The sequence below is a fragment of the Cavia porcellus genome, unplaced genomic scaffold (assembly GCF_034190915.1).
Source record: "Cavia porcellus strain 051 isolate PalLab524CR breed Dunkin Hartley unplaced genomic scaffold, mCavPor4.1 scaffold_10, whole genome shotgun sequence".
Lineage (NCBI taxonomy): Eukaryota > Metazoa > Chordata > Mammalia > Rodentia > Caviidae > Cavia > Cavia porcellus.
The window spans coordinates 37910689-37935814 of NW_026947493.1; the positions used below are offsets into that span (position 1 = coordinate 37910689).

General features: G+C 38.0%; 1 protein-coding gene across 32 annotated transcripts in view; it reads left to right on the top strand.

Moving 5' to 3' along the window:
• The first annotated feature begins 1799 nt into the window (after positions 1-1799).
• Slmap (sarcolemma associated protein) overlaps positions 1800-25126 on the top strand; it is a 149192-nt gene continuing 125865 nt past the window's right edge. For all 32 annotated transcript variants that reach the window (XM_063257342.1, XM_063257341.1, XM_063257355.1 and 29 more), the window contains exon 1: positions 1800-2566. In XM_063257342.1, the coding sequence (XP_063113412.1) occupies positions 2369-2566 (198 nt within the window). In that variant the 5' untranslated portion in view covers positions 1800-2368. The remainder of the gene's footprint in view (positions 2567-25126) is intronic.

Consider the following 25126-nt stretch of genomic DNA (forward strand, 5'->3'; position numbering starts at 1 on the left):
AAAGCACTCAGTGCTTAAATTTCTTATGCCTGATTACATCAGAGTGAAGCTATCTGTATTCAAACTTGCCCCATAACTCTTGCTAAACTCTCAGAGGGCAGGAATGGAGGTTCAGTTCACCTGTGTTCCCAGGCCCAACAGAAAACCTAGATCAGAGCTAAAACCCTAAAAATAAGTATGGAAATGAATAACTACTCTTTACTGAGCAATATGATTTAACACTTTAGAGTTTCTATAAGAGAGCTAATTATTTTTATGTTCACATTACATAAGAGAAAAATGAGGCTTGAAAAAGTTAAGAAACTTGCCCAAGGTTATAGTGGTGTATCCTGTTGTCACAGGTACCTGAAGAATGACAACACTAATTCTACATGATTAAGATTCCTTCTTATCTGATAGTTTTCCCTCTTGCCAAGTGTTTTCTTCTCTAGGCCAAACACATTTTTATCTATTAGAATCAAGTTTGGAGTCCTGAGCAACATAGTAGGTCCAGTGAGAAGCAGGACGGTCATTTGAAATAGAGTAAGGAAGCTATGAATTCTAGCAGGAAACCGCGAAAAATATTGCCAGGGGAAGACGATGCTAATCTCAGAATCCTGAGACTTGCAGAGTTTGGTTGCTCACAGGAAGGGCAGCTATGGGTCACAGTGTAGCCCACAGCTAAGATGCCTGCCTTTGAGTGGCCTGTCCTCTTTGCTCATTACTATTTTCAGTAAAAGCTACAGTGAATAAAATTTAGTCAGACTTAAGACAGTGTTACTCAGAAGGTAAAATAGAAAGTTGGAAATGGGGAATTTATAAACCTTCGACCACACAAGTTCCTTTTCGCCCTTAACCAAAATGGTCGTCAAAGGTTCTCCCAAGATTTGAAGCTTCCAGCCCTTAAACAAGATGGCACCCACAGACTCGTTGAAAATTAGCTTGCCCTCTTTGTTGCCCTCAACCAACATGGCTCCCATCGCGTCGTTCACGTGACAACCCAGGACTACGGCAAGTGCGAAGGGTAGGAGGGCCCTTGAAAAGGGTGCGCGTTCCCGTGGCGGTGCACCGGGTAGGTTTCAGTCAGAGTCACTATGGCGGCTGGAGCTGGCAAGGTAAGCTGAGGCGGCGGCGCTGGGTAGGGAGACAGGACCATTTCTGGCATCTTGGCTCCAAAACTCCGCAGCCTGTCTGCAGAGAGGTCGGCCGAGGTCGTGGCCAGCGGTCGGGGCTGGCGGGTGGCTGACTGAGGGGCACTAGAGCTGAGGCGGGCGGGCACCGGCTCCTGACGGCCGTTTGTTGTGGTGTTTTTCCTACCAGGTCGGAAAGTTTCCTGCCTCGTCGGGCACAGCCTGAGTTTAGCCCGCTGGCCACGAGTGGTAGCGACTGCGGTGGACCCAGCCCAGGGCCTCCAGGCCTCTCCCTCAACCTCCGGGCCAGTCTCCCTCCCCCACCTCCGCGTCCTCTGGGAGCTGTGCTGCCGCCCCTGAGATGCGACCCTCGGGGGGCGACCCAGCCTGGAGACGGCCTGAGTGCTGAGCTGCAGCGGGAGCCCAGGCGTCTGAGAGTCAGCTTCCCGCCGGCCCGGACTCCGAGCGTCCCGGGGTAGCTCCTGGTTCGGTCCACCCGGCCTGCAGACCGAGTTCCCGCCCTGGTTGCGGGGACGCCCGCCAGGTGCCTCGGTGCCTCGGCTGCCGCCGCTGCGCCCCCGCGGCCCCAGTCCTCGCGTCGAGGACTGCCGCGGCGGCTCGAGCCTCGCCCGGGATCCCTGCCCGCTCTGGGGCGGCCTCCGCGCAGCGGGAGCGATGCTGTCTGTCTGGCCGGCCCTCTAGACCCCCTCGCTTCTAGCCTCTCGGTGCCCCTTGAGAGCGGTGGCTGCCCAGCGGTGCTTGGGCACACCTTTCTCCGGCCGGAAAGACCTTTCTGGCCGCGCCGAACCGACCCGTCCTTCATGCTGCAGTGCTGCAACGTTTCCGCCACCGAGAGGGAGACTCGGCCGCGTTCTCAAACAAAACACAAGAACTGGTGTGTGACTCATCTGCTTGGATACCTCCAGCCTCCAAACTGTCTTCCAGGAGTTTTCTTGGCCGAAGCTGCCCGATGTTTGAACCTTTTCTTCCCAAGGAAGATGGACTGAAACCTGCCAGTTGGGGACGTTTTGTGATCAGGGAGCTGTTGTGTTTTAAAGGAGGTGATGGGGTTTGCTGTGACTTGCCTTCCCACCCCAGTGAAGAGCTGTTAATGTTCATTGGTTATGCTTAGACAATGTGCAGTTTGTTTTAATTTAAAATTTGGGGAGGGGTAGAAATACAGGTTTGTGAAGAGCATTCTGAATCTGGAGGAACTCTTCATTGTCCCTGGTAGGAAAGACAAACCCAGTTTGTCCTCGATGCCGTCAGCCTTGGCCATCTTCACTTGCCGCCCAAACTCGCACCCTTTTCAGGAGCGTCATGTCTACCTGGATGAGCCCATCAAAATCGGCCGCTCAGTGGCACGCTGTCGGCCAGCGCAGAATAATGCCACCTTCGATTGCAAAGTGCTGTCAAGGAACCATGCTCTCGTCTGGTTTGATCACAAAACAGGCAAGGTAATGTCACCCCACTAACAATCTTTTTATTTCTCCTGTCCTCTCTGAGAAGCCTTATGTGTGCAGGATCCCAGGGTTTACACCCGGCGATACTTTTGGCAAGGCCCAGGATCAACTTTTTCTGTGCCTAATTCTAGAGGAAATTTAATTGAGTTGGTTGAAAGGAAAACAGAGGCAGTATTGTAATTAAATGCCTTGGGAGGGCGATGGCATCCTGATAACATGGTCATTCTCAGTGAAATCCCAAACTCTTAATTCATTTTGGAAAACTAGATAGTGAAACTTGGCACCTGGCTTTCAGTCTTTTTAGAAAGATGAATCTGCACTTCAGTGCTTGATGAAGCAAATAGTTCCCAAAGCAATTCAGAGAATCTGTCTAGTACTATTACAGTGGGGCTGTAGGGTTTGGTGGTGAAATGTATTTAATAGATAGCTTTTAGTTGAGTTCATTCAGGGCCTTTCTTGTAAGGATAATTCCTTCTATACAAGCCAGTGTTTTTGAAAGGATTGATACATTTGCAGGAATAATTTGCCTTAATCAAAATAATTAATTTAGCATGAAAAACTGTAACCTTCCATTTTCAAGTTTTGTTTTTGTTTTTTCCTTTTTTGAGACAGGGTCTCACTATGCAATTCAGGCTGACCTTGAACTCTCCGTAGCCCAGGATGGCCTTAACTAGCAGTGATCCTCCTGCCTCAGACTCCAGAGTACAGAGTACTGAGATCATAGGTGTGCACCACCACACCTGGCTTGTTTTATTAGTTAGGTGAATGAACAGCTGTGATTTTTTTTTTTTTTTTTTAGCTTTATTTTTTGAAAATCACTTTCTGATGTTCCTTGCATCATTTATTAAATAGTGCCTATTTACAGGGCAATTTTCAAATATTAATGTTAGAAAATTTTCTGAAATTATATTTAGTGCTATCACTGATAACATTACTTAAATATAGTAGGATGATTTCAGTGCTTTTTCATTTTCATTGTAGCCATTCTAGCATTTTTCCACTGCACTCTAATTTACTACTCATATGCTCTTACATTTTAGGAAATCAAGAGTAAGAGCCTTTCAGTTTTTAAAAACTTATTTGTGTGCAAAGTATACCAAAGATCTTGTGCTTCTGTGTAAACCTCAGGTTTTAGTTAAACTACTGAATCAATTCCAACTTAAAGTAAGTTATGTAAGACTAATAGAAATAGCTCAGGTTTCATCTCCTGACTTTTTGCCCCTGCTAAGTTAAATGATTAAGTCTTTCTTAAAAAAGAAGAGTTTTAAAAGCTAGATGTGATAGTGCATGGCTTCTATCCTAGTACTTGAGAGGCCAAGGCGGGAGGATCCACGTGAGTTCGAGGCCCACCTGGGCTACATAGTGAATTCAAAGCTACCCTGCACTGTATAGCAAAACCCTGTCTCAAAAACAAAGAACAAACAAGTTTTAAGTCTTCAAGAGTAGTGTCTTGAGGGGCTGGGGTTTAGCTTAGCGGCATAAGTGCCTGCCTTGTAAGTGCATGGTCATGAGTTTGATCCCTGGTACCGATTAAAAAATAAATAAATAAAAAAGAAGAGTGTCTTGAAATGAAACTTGAACCTCAAATGGAAGAGAGAAAGCAATATTTTTGAAGCTACTGAATTAAGAAATTATAATATAAATAACCTTTTAAAGAAAGGAAGAAAAGATTGCCTAAATTCTTTGCTTGCATAATACCTATAACCCACTCTGTGTTGGATGAGAACTGAAAAGTATGTTAATTTTTCTGTATAACACCAGATGCTCTTTTCCCTGTGGAACAGACTCTTTTTTTCTCCCTGGAAGCTGACTTTTGGGTGTCTCAAAGATTTCATAGACTACCTGTAATCCTTTAAAATGACTATTCATAGAGCTCATCTTTCCACCTTTCATCTTTCCAGTTAACTACTGATGCCTTAACCCAACCTGCTTTTATATTTTTGCCTTTTTATATCTTTGGGCAACAGGTCATTTACAGTACATAGGTTCACTTAGAGTATAATTGGATAATCGGTTTATCATACAGTACGTAGTTTGCAAATGTACTTTTTTTGATTCAACAATTAAGAGACTTTTTTTTTTTTTTTTTTAATTTTAAGAAATGCTTACATGCATAGTACTTTGCATGGTTGTACTAAAACCCTGACAGGTTATTTTGAAATGACTAGGCATAGATAAATATCGAATGCCTAGCTGTGAATTTAGATGACATGTTAACATTTTGAATGAAATTTGTTGTTTAGAAAAACTTACCTTGGGGCTGGGGATTTAGCTCAGCGGCATAAGCACCTGTCTTGCAAACAGACAGTTGTGAGTTTGATCCCTGGTAACGAAAAAGACAAAAAAACAAAAACAAAAACAAAAAAAACTTACCTTTAGACTGGGTGTGTGGCTGAATGGTAAAATGCTTACCTTACATATGCAAGGCCCAGAGTTTGATTCCTAACACTGCAAGAAAAGAAGAAAAGGAAAACTTACATTTGCCGGGTAGCCTTGATTTATCTATCTGTACTATTTTCACCTTTTTCTTTCTTTCTTCCTTTTTTTTGGTATTGAGAATTGACCTCACAACCTCACACTTGCCAGGCAGGGCAGGCACTGTACCACTGAGCAGCTATATCCTCAGCCCTTCTTTTTCTTTCTTTCTTGTTTTCTTTCTTTCTGCTTTACTAGCTAAAATAACAATTAGAATATTACGTTATTTCTTTATGTGTGTGTATAATTATTATTGTTCCAACTCATCTAGTTAAAATAACCTCTCAGATCTTGCCATATATGAACTTGTTTTAGGAACTGACTGACTGAAAGCTTAGACAGACAGGTTTTTGTTGTGCATGTACTGTGTGCCAGATGCTGAAAGGTACTAAATACCAGTTTGAACAAGTGTCATTTATTGCTTTTTATGTGAAATATGTAGTTTGGAGATTTTTATTCTCATTGACTCAGAAAAAAGCAATTCCTATATGTAATACAAGAATCTCTTTCTGTAAGTATCATGCAAGTTGTTTTTAAGCTCTTTCTTTCCTCTTTTGCTTGTTTATTTATTTATTTATGTAGAGACAGGGTCTTGCTATGTAGTCCAGACTGGCTTTGAACTCATTATGTAGCCCATGCTTGCTTGAAACTCATGACCTTAGTCTCCTGAATGTTAGAATTACAGGCATGTGCCACTATGTCCAACTCTTTTTTTTTTTTAAATATTTCTAAGACCCCGATTTTCTCATAGGAATAATTATGGTACATACTTGTGTATGTGTGTGGGGTCTATCTAGGACCTTTTACATACTAATCACTTGTATTATCACTAAGCTATACCCTCTATTCCTCCCACTTTACAGTTCTGAAGACTGAGGTGATTTTGGAAATCGGTTAGCACTCAACACCATATGCTTGGCTTTTTTTTTAAAACAAGGTCTTACTGTGTAGCACAGGCTGGCCTTGAACTGGCTTATGTAATTTAGGCTGGCCTACAATTTATGGTAATCCTCCTGCCTGAAGCTTCCCAAATGCTGGGATTACAGGTGTGTGCTGATACATGTGGTTTGTGTGCTTGGTTCTTAATTGAGGACTAAGTGCTTAGGAAACCTGTTTGTGGGGGAAGAGAGACGCACCTAGATGCACTGCAATTTGCATTTGTACATGGAGTGTTAAGAAGGTAGTCAGAAATTAAATTCTTTAATAGGATAGCACATGTGAAATAATTTTAGAAATGGAAACTAATGAAATTGATAAATTTTTCAGAGTAAACATTTTGTTAGGGAGGTAGAAAACTGCGGTAATATTTTTGATTGACTTTCAGTTTGTGGGTGACTTATATTTTATATTGGCCATTATAAGACATCCAGTAAAAGTTGGAAGAGTCTCTGGCATGTAACTCAGCAGTGCAGTGCCTGCCTGGCAAGTGCAAGGTTATGAGTTTGATTCCCAGTACCAAAGAAAAGACTAGAAGAAATGATGAACATGGAAACTTCTTGATTATTCAACTAATATATGTTGTAGAAAATTTGCAAACAATAAGCAGATGGAAACATAGGTGACACTTTTTGATGCTGAATTCATGGAATGTCATACTGTTCTTAAATCTACATGTTGGAGAATGACAGATTTGCCACAAAGTCGTGTTTAATAATCTTTCCCAAATCATCTTTTCAGGGCTGTAACAGTTGTCCTGTTTGCATGCTGGCTTTGTGTATCATCTTTCCTTCTTTTTTGGAGTCCAGATTCCTTTTTTTTTTTCCGTACCAGGAATTGAACTCAGGACTTTGTGCCTGCCAGGCAAGTGCTTATGCAACTGAGCTATATCCCTAGCCCAGAAATTCTTGAAATTAGGTAGTAGCAGATAATAGAATGCTTATTAATTTTTCAGTTGACTCAGAAATAGCATTGAGCAAGCAAATCTACTCTTATGGAAGTCACACAGGAGGGATTGTGAAAAGCCTTGGTTTTTTTTGTTTGGTTGGTTTCTTGAGGCAGGATCTTGTTATGTAGTTCAGGCTAGTTTTTTTTTGGCGGTGGGTGTACCGGGATCGAACTCACTACCTAGTACTTGCCTGTCAGGCACTTACACTGCTGAGCTAAGTCACCGTCCCTCAGGCTAGCTTTGAATTTACTATGTAGCCCAATGCTAGCCTTGAAAGCAAGGATCTATCCTTGCCTCAGCCTCTTGAGCACTAGGATTACAGGTATGGGCCATCACACCCAGGGTGAATGAATTTGTGATTTGGACAACCCTTTTTGATTTAAAGTTTTGGAAACTGGTTGACACAGTAGTGTATAGCAGTACTCTTCCAGTCCCTCAGTGAAGTTTAACAATAGTTGTCTGCTGCCCATCTCACTTTTTGCCTAAATTCAGGGCCTAAGTTTGAACACCTGTTCTAGCATGACTCTTTTAGTGAAAGGGGTGGTGGTGAGGAGCCAGGAATTTGGAAGAAGTGTTTATTTTTTCTAAGATTGTGTATAATTGATAGAGGTTGGTTGTACACCATGAAAGCAGTTAATTGAGATGTTATTTATGTCTAAATGCGAGGTGTTTGTGGTGCACATCTGTGACCCTGGGAGTGTTTGTGTGCACATCTGTAACACTGGAGAAGCTGAGGCAGGAGATCACCCGTGATCAAAACCAAACAAAACAGAAAACAAAATAAAAAATTGATGTGGATAGATTGCAAGTTAGGACAAATTTGTTTTTGTTTGTTTTTAAATTATTCATTTTCAGAGGATTTGGGCAGAATAAAATAAAACCAGAAAATTTTGAATAAGCTTCCTAATGTTGAGGAAACAGATTCTGTTGCATTGTTTGGAGACTTCTTTTTTTGAGAGCAGCCTTGGATGACTGTCATCCATTCTATGTGTCTTGTCTTTGTAATTAATTATCAAACCTTGGAGGAGAGGGATTCTGTCTTTTGTCTCTGTTTCCTACTATATTGTATAAAGTGAATGATGAGTAAATAAAACTGAGTTGTGGATTGGCTTGATTACCAAGCTAAGGGCTTCTTGGGCCTTTGGGTTATCAGAGACCAAGTAAAGTGAGCAGAGCACTGTTGTATCAAAACCACCATTTAAGGAAGAGTGAGGCAATAACTGTAGAGAGACCTGAAGCAAGAAAAACCGAATAACAGGTTAACAAATACTTGTGTACTAACTATGCACTGTGCCCTTTTCTAAATGTTTTACATGTTAATTTATTTACCTTTCAACTCTTTGAGATGGATGCTTATTTTACCCTACATGAGATGAGGAAATTGAAAGATTACAGAAAGATTAAGTTATGTTAACTTACCCAAGTTTACATGCTAGTAAATGGTAGAGATGAGACTTGATTCCGGGTATTATGATTCTTAAAAGTCTAGAGCTCAAGTTCATAACCACTGTTGCCATTCCAAGGCTATGTAACAGCTTGGATAGGGTGTTAATTTTTGTAAAGGAATAGATTAAGGAATGAAGTTGAATAAACCCCGGAAAGTGAAAACGGTACTGTATTAAATTAATGCATTCATTAGGACTTAAATCGAGAGAGAAATTCTGTAAGAACTGAAGATGTTGCCCTTAGGACTCCCTTCCACACTTCTCCATTGAGCCCAGAGCATTGTGCATGCTAGGCAAGTGCTCTGCCACAGAGCTATACTACAAGTCCTTATACCTTGAAACTTTTTTTAAAAAGGACGGGGGCTGGGGATTTAGCTCAGTGACATAAACACTTGCCTGGCAAGTGTCAGGTTGTGAATTTGAGTACCACAGGTCCCCCAATCCCCCAAAAAAGGACAGCATGTAGATAGTCAAAGGAAGTAGCTTTGGGTGGGAGAAATTTCTTAAAGTAATGAGATGGCATGTTCCGGTGACATTACAAAGAAAACAAGATTCCTTCTGTTTTCTTAATGTATCTAAACATGACCATAAAGATCCTGTCCTGAGCTTTCGAGAGAATGGCAGATCATTCACTGATTTTTGTTTGTGTGTATTTTAACCGATGGCTAATGTTTTGTTGACAGAAGTTAAAAGGCCATTCAGTTTTTGTGAAAGTAATTTATTTGATACACTTTATTTTTAAGGCACATTAATGTGAATATGTGTAGAAAGCTAAGTTGTGGGGCTGGGAATGTAGCTCAGTGGTAGAGCACTTTCGTTGCATGCATAAGATCTTGGATTGTATCCTTAGTACATTAAAAAAAGTTTGATACTCAAAGCACATAAATTTTATTCCATGTTGCTTTTTAAAATTCTAATGGAAAGGCGATAAAATATTTTAACTTATGTTGAGTTGTTAAAATATTTTAACTATTATTTTGAGTTGTTAAATCATAACTTTTTTTTTTTTGTCTTTTTCCTTTTTATCGGTACCGGGGATCAAACTCACCTGCAAGGCAGGTGCTTATGCCACTGAGCTAAACCTCCAGCCCCCTATAACTATTATTTTGTGTTGAGATGGTATGTACACTTAAGTTTTTTCACCATTGAGATTTGACTTTACTCCTTAGGTTAAAGTCACTCTTTACTTTTTGGGGGCTTCTATTTGGTTTTCTTAAGTGGTATTTATGTTAGAGCTTAGTATCTTTTCTCTTCAATAAATAGAGAAGAGAGTATCTGTCATTTAGGATTCAGGCTTATTTGGTAGTTACTTGACTAAAGAAAAAAAGTAGCATTTATTAGCTGCTAAAATGTTTTCAGCACTCCTTCCAAGGGTTCATGCTTTTCTTATTAGTACTGTATACCCCTGCTTAAAAATCATTATATTGTTCCATTAGCTTTCTTTTCTTTAAGATAAAACTTTTTATTTTTCTCATTTTTAATTCCATTAACTTTTAATACTAAAATCTGTCTTCATTTTCTTTTTTCCCACTTCATCTTTTATGACTTTTTTTTCTTCATCACAAACTGTCTGCTAGCTATGTGACAGTGCTCACTGTTGCTGGGAACAAGTGTCTGTTTGCTATTTTATCTTCTAGAATGACCTTTTACCTTCATCTTTTCTTTTTTGTCTTTTTGAAACAGGGTCTCACTATGTAGTTCAGACTGGCTTTGGGCTCACTTTGTAGCCCAGGCTAGACTTGAACTTGCCACAATCCACCTGCATTAGCCTCTTAAGTGCTGGTATTATAGGAGTGTGCCACCATGCCCTATTGGGTTTTTTTGTTTGTTTTGTTTTGTTTTTTTGTACCTGGGATTGAATTTATGACTAAGTGCTTGCCAGGCAGGTGCTTAAGCCACTGAGCTAAATCCCCAGCCCCCCCCCCCCTTTTTTTTTTCTTTCACTATGGAGTTCAAGCAGGTCTTGAACTGACTTTGTGCCCTAGGCTGACCTCAGGCTCACAGTGATCTTTTTTTTTCCTTTTTTTTTGACCAGAGATCGAACTCAGGACCTTGCACTTCCAAGCAGGTGTTTATGCCGCTGAGTTATATCCCTGACACAGGGCAATCCTTTTGCCTCAACCTCCTGAGGATTACAGGCATGCATTAACACACCTGGTGCTTTTTGTCATGTTGAAAAGTAATTTGAGCTGTTGTTTTCTGGTGCATACGGAAAGAATACAAGTTAATGATTTCTCTGAGTTAGCTAACATTTTTCTAAACTTAAACTATTACTCCTAGCACAAAATATTTTTTCTTAGGCTTGTATGGCTCATGCTAGACAAGCACTCTACCAGTAAGCTATACCTCCAGCCCCTAACTCCGAGTTTAGAAATAGTAACTATAATATTAGATACTATTTATAAAGTTCTTTCCATTTCTAAAGTTCAGGGATGAAAAATCAGATCCTGCTATATGTTACCAGCATAGCTGTGGTAGTTATTATTTGTAATATAAACAAACTTTTTAGTTTTTTAAAGTTTACTGGTATAATTTAGACATAATGATCATATTCGTCATAGGAAATTTGTACATGCTATGTCTTTTTTTTTTTTTTTTTTTTGGTATTGGAGATCCAACTCACAACCTCGCACTTGCCAGGCAGGAACTGTGCCACTGAGCTGTATCCCCAGCCCAGAATATCTCGATTCCTCTTTTTTTAATCCCTTCTTTTTTGGGGGGAGGGGATCAAACTCATGACCTTGCACTTGCCGGGCAGGCGCTTATGCCACTGTGCTAAATCCCTGGCCCCCGGCTCCTTCCTTCAACCCCTCTTTATTTACAAAGCTCTCTTTCCACTTTATCCTTTGGTTTTTTCTTTTCCCTTCCTTTCTTTCTCCTTTCCTGCTCCCTCATTCCTTTTTCTTTGCTATATACTCTGGGTTGGCCTCAAACTCTCAGCAGTCTTTCTGCCTCAGCTTCCCTAGTGGTAGGATTACAGGTATGTGCCACCACACCCAGCAAACTTTTTGAGTTTTAAAAATCTATATAACAAAAATAAATATTGTAGAAGTACTTTATGATATGACCCAACAATTCCACTCCTAGGTGTGTATCAAACTAGATGTGTATGAAAACTTGTCTGCACACACACAAAAAGAAAGTATTCATGTGAAAATGAATGCTTATAGCAACATTAGTCCTAATACCTAATAGGTAGAAACAACCCAAATACCCATCAACTGATAAATGTATAAATACAATGTGGTATACAATATAATGGGATATGATTTGCAAAACCAGAAAGAAACATGTTCTGGTGTGTGTGAGCCTTGAAAACACTGTCCTTAGTGACAGACATCAGACACAAAAGGCCACATTTTATGATTCTGTTTTTATGAAATATGTAGAATAGACACATTCATTAAGACAGAAGATTAGTGATTGATCGCTAGAGACCAGGGTATTAAGGAATGTGATGGGTTAAATTTGTATGTCAATTTGGTAGGCTATGGTATCCAGTTTTTTAATCAAATGCTAATCTAGATGTTACTATGAAGTTTTTTCTTAGATATGATTAATATTCATATGAGAGTACTTCATTCAGTCAGTTGAAAGGTTTAGGAAAAAGATTAAACCTCCTTTCTTCCCACTGGAAGACTTCTCCCCTTGTGGAACCACTAGATGGAAGATTACAACAGCAGGTCTTCCCTGGATCTCTGGCTTGACAATGCAAATTTTGGATTTGCCAGACCCCACAGTCATGAGCCAGTTCCTTAAAATAGATGTCTCTCTGTGGATATATACTCATGCTATTGGTTCTTCTTTGAAAAGTCCTAATACAGAGAGTGGGTACAGCTAAGTGGGTACAGATTTCTTTTGGGGTTGATGAAAATGGAAAATTGACTGTGGTGATAGTTGCATGATACTCAGTTGTATACTTTAAATAGACAATTGTATGTTGTATGTGAATTAAACCTCAAAAAAATTCTTTTAAAAAAGAAATATTAAGCTGGGTGTAAATAGACAATTGTATGTTGTATGTGAATTAAACCTCAAAAAAATTCTTTTAAAAAAGAAATATTAAGCTGGGTGTGGTGGTACATGCCTGTAATCTCAGCACTTAGGAGGCAGAAGCAGGAGGATCCCTATGCGTTCAAGGTCAGCCCGGGCTATAAAGTAAGTTCAAGCCCAGTCTGAACTGCATAGTGAGACCCTATTTCAAAAAGACCAAGATAAATAAATAAAGGCATGTTTCAGGATTTAGTGGTATAGCTATAATTTCAGCCACTCAGAAGGCCTATGCAGGAGGATCACAAGGTCTAGGCCAGTCTGGGGAATTTAGCCAGTCCCTCTCCAAAAAAAAGAAAGTGGTAAGCTCTTTCATAGCGTAAGTGAGGTTCTGAGTTCAAATCCCAGTACTGAAAAAAGAAAGAAAGAAAGAAATTAGATGGAGTAATAGTTTAATGAAAGCACTTTGGGATGTAGAAAAGAGTAAACAATTCAGATGTTGGTAGGATTAACACTTCTGAAAATCAATATAGTTTTCTTTTTGTCTCAGCTTCCTTATTGTGAATGTCTTACTCTTGGTTGGACTTTTAAGAAATGTAGTAGGTAAAGAATGTGTTTGCAATTTTAAAATATTTGTTACTAGTATGTATAGTAATTGAAAAGTTGTAATATTACTAGTCTTTAATGTGGGAATTGAAAAATGATTGATAAGATTAGGTTTTAAAGTTCCAATCTGAACCTGGTAAGTATATGATAATAGTTTTACTCATCATTAAATCTTTGATGTGTGCAGCAACATAAAGGATAAAATATTATTAGAACAAATGATGCTATTTTGTTTAGAGACAATATTCTTTGTAGTTGAGTTCAACCGACTATTGCACTTCTGGTCTTCAGTGCCACAATGTCTAATACTTGAAGTGCCGTGTAATGCCCAGTAGGTAGTTCTGTAACAATATAATACAAATAAGTACAACAATAGAAGTATTTGTGAATCATTGTTTCCAGGGAGCAAATCATTGTTTCCAGAGATGTGTTCCATCTCTTAGGAATGGGGGCAGAAACTGTAGGAGGAATGAAGACTTTACAGACATTGTTTTTTAAGCCACTGTTTAAAGTGAGTAGAGTTTTCTGAGTAAAACGGTGGTGTCTGAGGGAACAGCATCTTTTTAAGGTAGAAAAGCCTGACAGGTAATGATGTATTCCGGGAAATGCAAATGCAGAAGTTAACAGGGAAAACAGAAATGCTGTGAAATCTTTGAGATATGCAGTAGAACACTATGGGTTTTGATTGAACCAATCTGATTGAAGCAATTAAATTTTTTGCAGTTGGAGTATCTGAGTTGAAATTGTGATTGTAGCCAGATGTGATGGCACATCTCTGTAACCTAGCACTCAGGAGGCTGAGGCAGGAGCATTGCTGTGAGTTCGAGGCTCTCCTGGGCTGCACAGCAAAGCTGTATCTTTTTTTTTTTATCGGTACTGGGGATCAAACTCGTGACCACGCGCTTGCAAGGCAGGTACTTATGCCGCTGAGCTAAATCCCCAGCCCAGCGAAGCTGTATCTTTAAAAAAAAAATTTGTGGCTGTCCTGTTTGCTTGCCAATGTATGACTTTAGAGAGTATCTGTACTTTTCTTTATCTGAAACAAGTCTAGGGCTAGGAGTGTAACTCAGTGATAGGTAGAGGGCTTGCTGGTATACTTGAGACCCTGGATTTGATCTCTAGCACTACAAAAATGAATGAATAAATGACCAGAAAAGTAGGCTAATAGTGGAAAAGTAGCATAACTGGCAACATGGGGTGTAATAAAGGTATTAAGATTTACATCAGTATTAAAGGAGTTTATAGTTTAATTGGGAAGTGAAAACTGCCATTAAAAAATTAGGGAAAAAAGTACAACACTCTTCATAAGAGTGTTGTAAAGAGTTCATGCAAATTCAGTTTAACAAGATATCTGTTATAAGTACCCAATAATTTGTGGCTATGTAATTTTTTGCTATTGCTTTAGTTGGTGATGTTTACGTAGTAATATTTATTTGCTTATTTTCTGTAACTGCTTTTCATTGTTAAAAATTCATTTTTTGTATATCTATGTTTAGAATCTCCTAGACAAAGTAAATTGTTTTCAATGCATGAAACTTTAGAGTATGTTAAAGAAACAATTTTTAAACTAATATCTGTTGTCTGATACTGTTAAGTTCTCTCTAAAGCAAGAAAAATCAGTGCTATATGTGATCTGAAAGTTAAAGTTTAGTAAGTTAAAACATAAAAATCTAGTTAATCAGAAAACATCCTGTATGCCATAACTGGCAACATGGGGTGTAATAAAGGTATTAAGATTTACATCAGTATTAAAGGAGTTTATAGTTTAATTGGGAAGTGAAAACTGCCATTAAAAAATTAGGGAAGAATTAAATTCTACATGGAATTAATAGCATTTGTTTATTTTTTATTTTTATTTATTTTTATTTTTGGTACTGGGGATTGAACTCACGACCTTGTGCTTACCAGGCAGGCACTTATGCTGCTGAGCTAAATCCCCGTCCCAAGAGCATTTGTAATTATAGTATGGCATGTTTGTCTAAGAACAGAGACTAGAATTAGAACCGAAAGATTGAGTAGAGTGGAGCATGGTGGCACATGCTTGTAGTCCTAGCTGGCACCCTGTAGACTGATGAAGGAGTAACATGAGTTTGAGGCCAGCCTGCGGTATATAGCAAGAGACCTGTCTCCAAAAAAACCCAAAAAAACAAAAACAAAAACAAAAACAAACCCCCAAAAAACCCAAAACCAAAAAACACCAAAAACCAACCAACCAAACAAAGTTTTAGGGTAGACAATAGATGTCATTGGTATGTATAAGTTTGTATTTAAAAGGTATAAAAACCAGGATAATCAGGAGGCAATTTTGACCAAAAAAGCATGTTTCAGTTGTGTGCTGTAGTCACTGTCTGTAGCTGAGTTAAGTTGAACAGCCGTTATTGAAAGGGCATTGATATTACAGAATTCTTCTACTTGGGAATCCAGGTTGAAAGACGTTGATGCTAGAGTCATAGCCATATCATGCCACAGAAGTAGCCGGCTGCAGAAATGGGTGCTGTATTTCCTGAGCACTAGACATCTCAGCTTATAAACATGATATTTACTTGGCATAGAATGCCTTTAGACTGTTACTGCTGCCTCTGGAAAGTGAGCACTAATGCTGATGCTGCTAATTTGGCATCAGAGGAATCTTCTACCATTATGTTTCTTTGTGGCCCTGAGTCCTGATGTAGATAGAAGCCGATACGTTTGATAGACTGAGCCTGGGCTGTGCTGCCCGTGACTTACAGGGCAGCATTGCTGTAACAAATATCGGAGATAAATTAACTTATGAAGAAGAAAAGTTTATTTGGGCTTACAGATTTGGAGTTTTCAGTCCATGCTCACTTAGTCTTATTGTCTTTTGGTAAGGTAGTGTATCATAGTGGAGAGTATGTGGCAGAGGAAGCTGCTCACCTGATAGCTGCTAGGAGCTGAAACAAGATAGAGGAAAAAAAGGACTAGGGTTTTAGTATCCCCTTCAAAAGGCATGCCTCCAATGAATGATCTACTTTTTTTCATTAGGCCTTACTTTATAAAGATTCTACCTAGGCCAAGCGTGATAGTGCACATCTGTAATCCTAGCACTTGAAAAGGGTGGAGACAGGAGGATCACTGCAGCTTTGAGGCCAGCCTGGGCCATGGTGGGAGTTCATGGCAGCCTGAACTACATAGTGAGACCCTATTTCAAAAACAACTACCCATAAAGATTCTACCACAGTGATGGTGAACCTGTTAAAGCTTTCAGTGATAACAAATAGTTACTTGTGACACACATGTCATAGGTTTGCCACCACTGTTCTACCACCCCCCGTTAGCACCACAGCTTGACTTGACTCATAGGCTTTTGGGAGACAAGATCCAAATTATGAAGAAAACTGGGAAAAATAGCACATTGCATTTCAGTTTTCAGTTGGGAGTATGTTTTGTCTCCCACAAAGCTGATTGATTTTTGTGGATTTTATTTTTTTTGAGACAGGAATTCACATAAATTGGTTAGTTCCCAGGGTGTTGGAATTACAGGTGTGTGCCACCATACTTGACGCAAATTGGTTAATTATTCATTCATTTCAGGGAATTCAGGTTCTGACATCTAGAAAAATGACATGGTTGTTAGGACAGTAGAGCAAAAACCTTTAGGAAACTAAGGTAAAAGCCTGGGGTGGGCAAGAATTATAGAACTGCAACTGGAAGAAAATTGTGTATGTTCTTAATCTGTCTGTTCTTATATAGGAAGGCTGTTTATTTTTTTAATTTCTGTCTTTTTGAGACAGGGTCTCCGCTATGCAGTTCAGGCTGGCCTTGAGCTCACTTTGTAACCCAGGGTGGTCTTGAACTTACTACGATTCTCTTGCCTCAGCTTTCCAAGTGCATAGTCTCCTGTGTAATTTTAGGCCACACTTGCTTCCAGGAAGATCTCAGTGTCCTCAGAAAGACATTGGTCCAAGATTTCTCTATTAACCCCACACATGAAAGGATGTTGTAATGTTCCTTCCAGAACTCTTAATGATTATATCTGTATGAAACCATCTGGAAGCACTTCAGGAACAGTTCCTTGGTGCATAGCTTCTTAAAATTAGCTATAACTTGCTGGTCTATAGGCTGCAGTAGAGGAGTTGTATTAGGTGGGAGAAACTTGACTAGACCCATGGAAATTCTTCAGCCAATTCTTGTGGGTGAGCAGGAGGATTGTCCATGATGAAAACCTTGAGTGGTAAACCTTTGTCCTCTAGATATTTCTTAGGAGGACAGATAGCCTCCCTGATCCACTCAAGAAAAAGTATTCTTGTTACCTAGGTTTTTGTATTGGATTTCTACATTATCCTTAGCCTATTCCTCTTGGCTTTATGTTTTCTGAACACTCCAAGGGTCTTAGAATGATAAAGAGAGGCTTGTATTGAAGTCACCATTAGCATTGGCACATAGCAGTAAGGTTAGCATATTCTTCAAGGGCTTGTGGCCTGGCAGTTTCTTTTCTTCTTGGGTAATGTACGTTCTCCTGGGCATTTTCTTCTAGAAAAGGCCAGTTTTATCACAGTGAAAACTTGAGAGCAAAAGATGTTTCTTTGGGTCGTTGTTTGTTTTGAAGTGATGTATGTTATCACTGTCTTCATCAGCACTGACTTCTTCACCATGCCCAGTTAGGCTATGAGCCCTAGTTCTCCCTTTAAAATTGTGAAACCACATTGTTACTGGCATGAAATGTTTCACTAGTATCACTTGTTGATGGATTATCCTTTTTTGAGATACGCTTTTATAGTCCTAGCTTTTTCACAAATTATAAATTCGGGGTATAACCTGCCATCTGCTTTAGTTTATAATAGCTAATAATAGCTTTTCTACCTCATGCAACACTGTTGGTTGTGACTTACTAATTTGAGTAACACCTTTAGCAACACTAGCTTCCTTACACAAATCTTTCTCTGTAAGTTTGTTGAGTTTTTAACATGCTATACGTATTGAGATTGGTCACACGCATGCCACTCTCATATTTCTCCACAATGTTTTTCTTTTTGATTGTGATTGCTTTTTTTCTTTTCCCTTCCTTCCTTAGCTTCTTTTCTAACTTTTTGGGGGACATTTTGATAGCAGTAATTGTAGTATTTATATATAAAGTCCTGACTAAAATTCTGTCCAAAAACGTATGTGTCTGGGCCCAGAATATCACTTACTTATATACACTTACATACACTTTTCTGGCAACATGAGTCTTTGTTTACAACTGGGCAAGTGACTGACATTCAGGTTGTAACTAAAGAGTTTGATCATAAGTTAAACCTAAAATTCAAATTGTTCGTATTGGAGGCTGGTCATAACTGGAGTGTCCACTGTAGCAGCATCAGGATGTCTCTAAATTTCTTATAATATTCAGCAGTGAATCTGTCAGAGCCTATGCTTTTCTTTGTTCATAAGGTTTTGTTTTGTTTTTGTTTTTTGAGACAGGATCTTGCTAAACAATTCAGGCTGTCCTTGAACTCACTCTGTAGCCCAGGCTGGCTCAAATTGGCAGCAGTCCTCCTGTCTCAGCCTCTCGAGAGCTGGGATTACAGGGATGTACCAGCAGGCCTGGATTTTTTTTTTTTCCTTCATTTTGAAACATGATTTCTGGTAAGTTCCACAAACTGGGCTCAAATTTGTGATCTTTCTTACTCGGACTCCCAGAATACTGGGATTATGGGAGTATAGCACTATGCCCATTAAATGCCATTTCTTTAACATACAAACCTAAGTTATTTATGTATTCTTCAGTTATCTATGATATGTCTTTCAACAAATTTGTTTATATTATCTGATTTATTCATATTCTTTTATGTGTAGAATCGTGTCCTTTGTTTCTAATATTGACAACTATGTTTTCATCTTTTTATTGCTTTGGTTAGATTTATGTTTTTATTTTTATTATTTACCCCTTCTGGCTTTCTGTGGGTTTAATTTCCTCTTCTACTTTTGTTTTTTTCTTTTTTTTGGTCTTTTTCCTTTTTATTGGCGCCAGGGATCAAACCCACGACTGCCTGCTTGTGCCGCTGAGCTATGCCGCTGAGCTAAATCCCCAGCCCCTGTTTGTTTGTTTTTATAAAACAGGGTCTTGTTTTGTAGGCTGGCCTTGAATTTGAGGTAATCCTCTTGCCTCAGCCTTCCAAGTGCTGGTTTTAGAGGCAAGAGCTGCCATGCCTGTCTTCTTCTTCTTCTATTTTCTAGGGTTTTTTTTTCTTTTTGGTGCCAACCATCAAACTCATGACATTGCGCTTACCAGGCAGGCGCTTGTGTACTGAGCTAAATCCCCAACCCTGTTTTCTAGTTTCTTAAATTAAAAGGTTAGATCACTGATTTAAAGCTGTCTTCTCTTCCAATAAAAGAATATAATTCTATAATTTTGATAAAGTTTAGCATTCTTCTTTTGCTAAATTTTTATATATGTGTAGTATCCCAGCAGTTTTTCTATGTGCTCTAAGAAAATATTTTTATATCTATACATATTTTTTTTTCATACCCAGAGTCAGTCAACATCTATACATATTTAAGCATATTTATAGCAGCATTTTATTCACAATAGCAGAAAACTGGAAAAATCTAGACTATCAATTAATAGTACTACATAAAATCTGTTATGTACAGTTGTAGACATAATTAAACAATAGCTGCATATACAATATGGGTCAGTGTTTGAAATGTTGAATGCAAAGAACTAGTTACAAAGGAATATTTGCACTGTTGTGCCATTTAATGCAAATTTTAAAAGATCACAATATCTATTTTGCTACGTGTATAGTAATAGAATGGTAAACATTCCCTTGTGAGGGCAGCAGATAGTTAATACAAAAATAGCTAAATTTTATATATCATATGCTTCAAAATGTTTTAAGTACTTTACAAATATAGTATATACTTGTCATAACCGAGTACCTGAAAGCAGGCCATGTTATTCTCATTTATAACTTAGGTGCAATTTTAACTCATTGAGGTCATTATGCTACTAATAGTCCTACATGATCTGAGTTCAGACCGGAGCAATCCAGGTCAGTTTCTGTCTCTTAAAGACCTCTCCCAGTAGTAGACCTTAGAATGAAAATCTAAGTTTGGTCTGGAGTCTGTACTTTTTTTTTTGTCTTTTTCCTTTTTATCGGTACCGGGAATTGAACTGACAACTGCCCGCTTGCAAGGCAGGCGTTTATGCCACTGAGCTAAATCCCCAGCCCTGTACTCTTTTGTTTTGTTTTGTTTGGTACTGGAGATCGAACTCAGGACCATACTTGCCAGGCGGGTGCTTATGCCACTGAGCTAAATCCCCAGCCCCTGGAGTCTGTACTCTTTTAACAGCTAAGCCATGTAGTTTACCATGATGGGGAAGGGAAAAGAGCTTTTCAAACTGGGTGTTAGGTAAATGGGTAAATACTTTGTATTATTATTATTTTTTTTTTGGAGGGAGGTCTTTTTGAGATAGAGTCTCACTATGCAATTCAGGCTGGGCTTAACCTTGCTTTGTAGCCCAGGCTGGCCTCAATGTCATACCAATTCTCCTGCCTCAGCCTTCCAAGGCTAAGATATAGGTATGTGCCACCATGTCTTTCTTGCTTTATTATTTTTGGTTCCTGTTCTTTATCTATGTTTATTTTTTTTGTATTTACCTTAATTAAAATTTCTTTGAAGAGAAACATAGCAAAATTAAACTGCCGAAAAAGAAACATAACCTCCTAACCTGTATTCCAAAATGGAAGTCTAGAAAGTCAGCACTAATAGTTTTCTGTAACCTGTTGCTAGAAAGTACCAGTTGTGTCAGTTAACTTTCTGTTACTGTAATGAAGTATTTGCAATAGTCATTTTTAAAAAAGTTTATTTTGGCTCACAGATTTATATAGCCTTTAATTGCTTGGTCCTGGGCTTTGGGTCTGTGGCAAGGTAAATTCCTGGCTGGAATATGTGGTAGAGCAAAAACACTTACCCCAAGGGGAGATCAGGATCACATGTTCCCCTTCAACAGCATTCCTCCTGTGACCAAGTACTTTCCACTAGGTTCTGTTTATTTTTGTGTATGAGTGTATGTGTGTGGTACCAGAGATCACACTCATGACCTTGCACTTGTCAGGCAGGTGCTTATGCTGTTGAGTAAATGATACAAGATTATGTACAATAATCTATTTCTTTTTTTATCGGTACTGGGGATCGAACTCACAACTATGCGCTTGCAAAGCAGGCACTAGCTGAGCTAACTCCCCAGTCCCAATAATCTATTTCTTAAAACTTTGTTTCACTGCCACCAAATAGTGCCACCTTAGGAAGCATGCCTTTAACCCACAGGCCTTTGGGGGACATTCAGCACCTAAATTAGAGCACTAATAAAATATGACCCAGAAAATAATCACATAGGTGGTGGTATTTTTGTTTATATATTTTGAACTCTGGTAGTTATAGGATATGTTCACTTGTTGATTCATCATACTGTACACCTTTGTAAGTAGTATATTTTTAAGTACATCTTATGGATTCTAAAATGGAAAAACTTACTTTGGATAAGGGTGGAGAGGAATATTAGAGAAACAACTTTTTGTGAGTTTTGGCCCAGTATTAGTATAGCAGTCTTACATTGAAGCTCTCTTGTTTTGTTTAACATATGTTGTAGTTTTGAGCCTTACTCCCTTTTACTTGCATAATGTTTATCTGTTGTAAAGCATATATGTCAAAACCCAAAATCTGCCCTGTCACTTCCTTATTATAAATTCAGCTGTACTAAGATAGCATGCTTGAAACAAGTGTAGATTTCCAAGTCTTGAAAAACAGTTTGATAAGGAAAAAAGTTAAGGTATGAATATTTTCTGAGTTTTTACTGTCTTTTAAAGTTCATTTTAATATTTCTAATATAATTTTCCAAAAATTGTCAAATGAACTTTTTGTTAACAGAAAACTTTAAAAATTACTTAAGTTTTAGGGGCTGGGGATTTAGCTCAGCGGCACAAGCGCCTGCCTTGCAAGCAGGCAGTCGTGAGTTTGATCCCTGGTACCGATAAAAAGGAAAAAGACAAAAAAAAAAAAATTACTTAAGTTTTTGGTATAGCATCTTGTTTGGCTCAGATTAAGTAGGTAGTAGATGTCTCACAATTTATGTCTTTTACCAAACTTTATATAAGATATCTGTCAATCTCAAATTTTGCATTGTATTTTAGATTTAAATAAAATATTTAATAGATAAAACTAAAATAGTATTCAAATGTGAGAAGTGTAACAAGGATATTTTAATAACCTACTTTTTAACTGTTTGAACTTGAGATGCAGCTTTAATTGCGGGTTGGTCACCAGTTGTGGTATGTTGTTTAAAAAGAATCAAAATGAACTGTTCACAGTTACTATTCTAAGGGCAGAGTACTTTTATTGAAAGAGCTAGATTTTGCAATATGTTGATCAATATATTGACCAATATATTTATTTAAATGTACCCTTCATGATAGCTAAATATAAAACATTCTGTTTTGATACTGGTTACTATTTATATTTTTAATATATTAATGCTTCAAAATAAAATCACTATCTTTTTTTTTATGTGAATTTAGATATGTATTAGTTGAATCAGTATTGTTAGAAATGACTGCAAGTTGTAGCCTATCCTGGCCCAATTAGTGTTCTAGTAAGACCTATCTCAAAATAAAAAAAAGTTTTAAAAGGGCTAGAAAATAGCTCAGGGGGAAGGTCCTGGATTCAATCCCTAGTAGTGCACACACAATTGAAAAAAAAAAAAAAAGAGAGAAAAAACAGTGATAAACAGATAAGGATAATTTCTTTTTCTTTTTTATCTCACTGGTTTATCTTCATCTACTTAGCACAGTGCTTTTTCTTTTCAGTTTTTTGAGACAGGCTCTCCTGTGTGATTCAGACTAGCTTTGAATGGACGATGTAACTCAGTAGACCTTGAACTTACATCCTACCTCAGCCTCCTGAGTGCTGAGATTATAGATGTGCCCCACTATACCCACTTTACTGTGCTTTTTCTTCTAAGAACTTTCTTTGTTTTTTGAAACAAGGTCTCACTTTGTAGTTCAGGCTGGCCTAGAACTCAGGATGAGCCTCCTGCCTTAGCCTCTGAAGTGCTTAGATTACGGGCATGTGCCACCACTGCTGGCTTAAATGTTTACTAACAGATGTAATTTTTTTTTTTACCCATGTAAATTTTAAAATTTTATTTTAAAGAGAAAAAAACAATTTCAAAACAAGATAAGATGAAAATAACTAACAGATGTAATTCATATAGGCTTCCCATAAATTAGGTATTTTAAGAGAAACTTTTGAAACTCTAGTTTTAGATTTCAGGTGTTATTGTGGCTTTTTTGGCCACTTAAATTTCATTTATAGATATGATTTTGGGGGGTACTGGAAGTCAAACTAGATATGAATTCTTAAAACATGCAATACTTTATAGATTTCAAAGTACAGTTTTTTCTTTACCTAGCTTACTTAGTACTTTTGTGTTAATCATAGTTCTAGGCAAACAAAAGTCCCTGACCCATAGAGCCAATATTGTAATGTGCAATGTGCCATCATCTGTCTTTTATCATTATCACCTCAGCCTACTAGAGATAAATGAAGTGATTCTTGTTTTATATTATTTTTATTATGATGTGTTTTTGAGACAGGGTTTCACTATGCAGTTCAAGCTGGCCTTGAGCTCACTTTGTAGCCCAAGCTGGTCTCGAACTTGCAGAGATCCTCCTGCTTCATTCTCCTGAGTGTTAGGTTTACAGCTGTGTGCCACTATGCCTGGTCCTGTTTATTAACAATAAGTCCAGCATACTTCATTAATCCTGTAAATTTGTGGAAAAGAAATATTTTATCTGTCCTCAAAGTATTCTGGTTAAGATTCAGATTTACCCTCAATTAATACTGGTTACTCAGTTAATACTGGTTCACCCTCATTTGGTGAAATCTGTCCCTATCCTCTCCATTGTTAGAAATTTATATCATTTCTATATCTTCTTTGTTTTTACTTAAATTATATTTTATATTCATCAGGAAACCTTTTACATGAGTCACTCAGTGATTTAGTTTGGTGGCTTTAGTTTTTGGTGTTTTGTTTTTGTTTTCTCCCTACTATTCCTTAGTGTGTGTTTTGTTTTATTTTGGTGGGGCCCCCAGCAGGCTCTGTACTCTCTATATTATTGAGCAACACCTCCAAACTCCTTCAGTATGAATTTTAATAAAACTTTGCAAAGTTAACTTTCCTGAGTCTTAATTTCCTCTTGGTTTTAATATTTCTGTCTTTGTCTCTACGGTCTATAATTACTACAAAGTCTTTGTCTTTATCTTTTGGTTTTTATTCACTCCTTTTGTATTCCCTCTCAAAATTCACATAGTTGCGGTCTTAAATTATTCCAGTTCTGAGTACTGGATTTCAAAATTTATGTTCTTCTCAAGTATTACTTAACCATTTTTAGTTTATTTTTAATTTTTTAATGTGTATGCTATAGTAGCTTTTAGTGTATTTGCAAAATTGTATAGCCATTTACTCTTTTTTTAAAATTTTTTATTTTAACCATGAATCATATCTAGAGCCATTTACTCTTTACAATACCATTTTCACAACTCCAAAAAGAAATGCTGGATGCATTAACAGTTATTACTCATTTTCCCTTCTCTCCAGATCCTGGCAACCACTAATCTACTTTGTGTTTCTGTAGATTTGCCTAGCTGAACATTTTATATAAATGCAGTCATATAACCTGTGGTCTTTTATACCCACCTTCTTTCAGTAGGCATAGAGTTTTCAAAGTTTCTCCAATTTGTAGCATATAGCAGTACTTCATTTTTTACTGCCAATAATATTTCATTGTAGAGATATACCACATTTTATTTTTCATCTATCAGTTAATGGGTATTTGGGATATTTCTGATTTCTATTTTTGACCTGTGAGTAATGCCACTGTGAACAGTTGTATGGAAATATTTGTGTGGATATGTATTTGAGTTCTCTTGGGCATATACCTAAAAGTAGAATTGCTAGATTATACAGTAGCTCCATATTTAACATGTTGAGAAACTGCTCATTTTTCAAGGTGATTGTACCATTTTACATTCTCTCATTATTAAGGTTCAGTTTCTTCACTTCCTGGTTAATACTTACTGCCAGTCTTTTTTATTGTAACTGTCTGGTGAATATGATTTTAATGTGCATTTCCCTAATACTTGTAATGC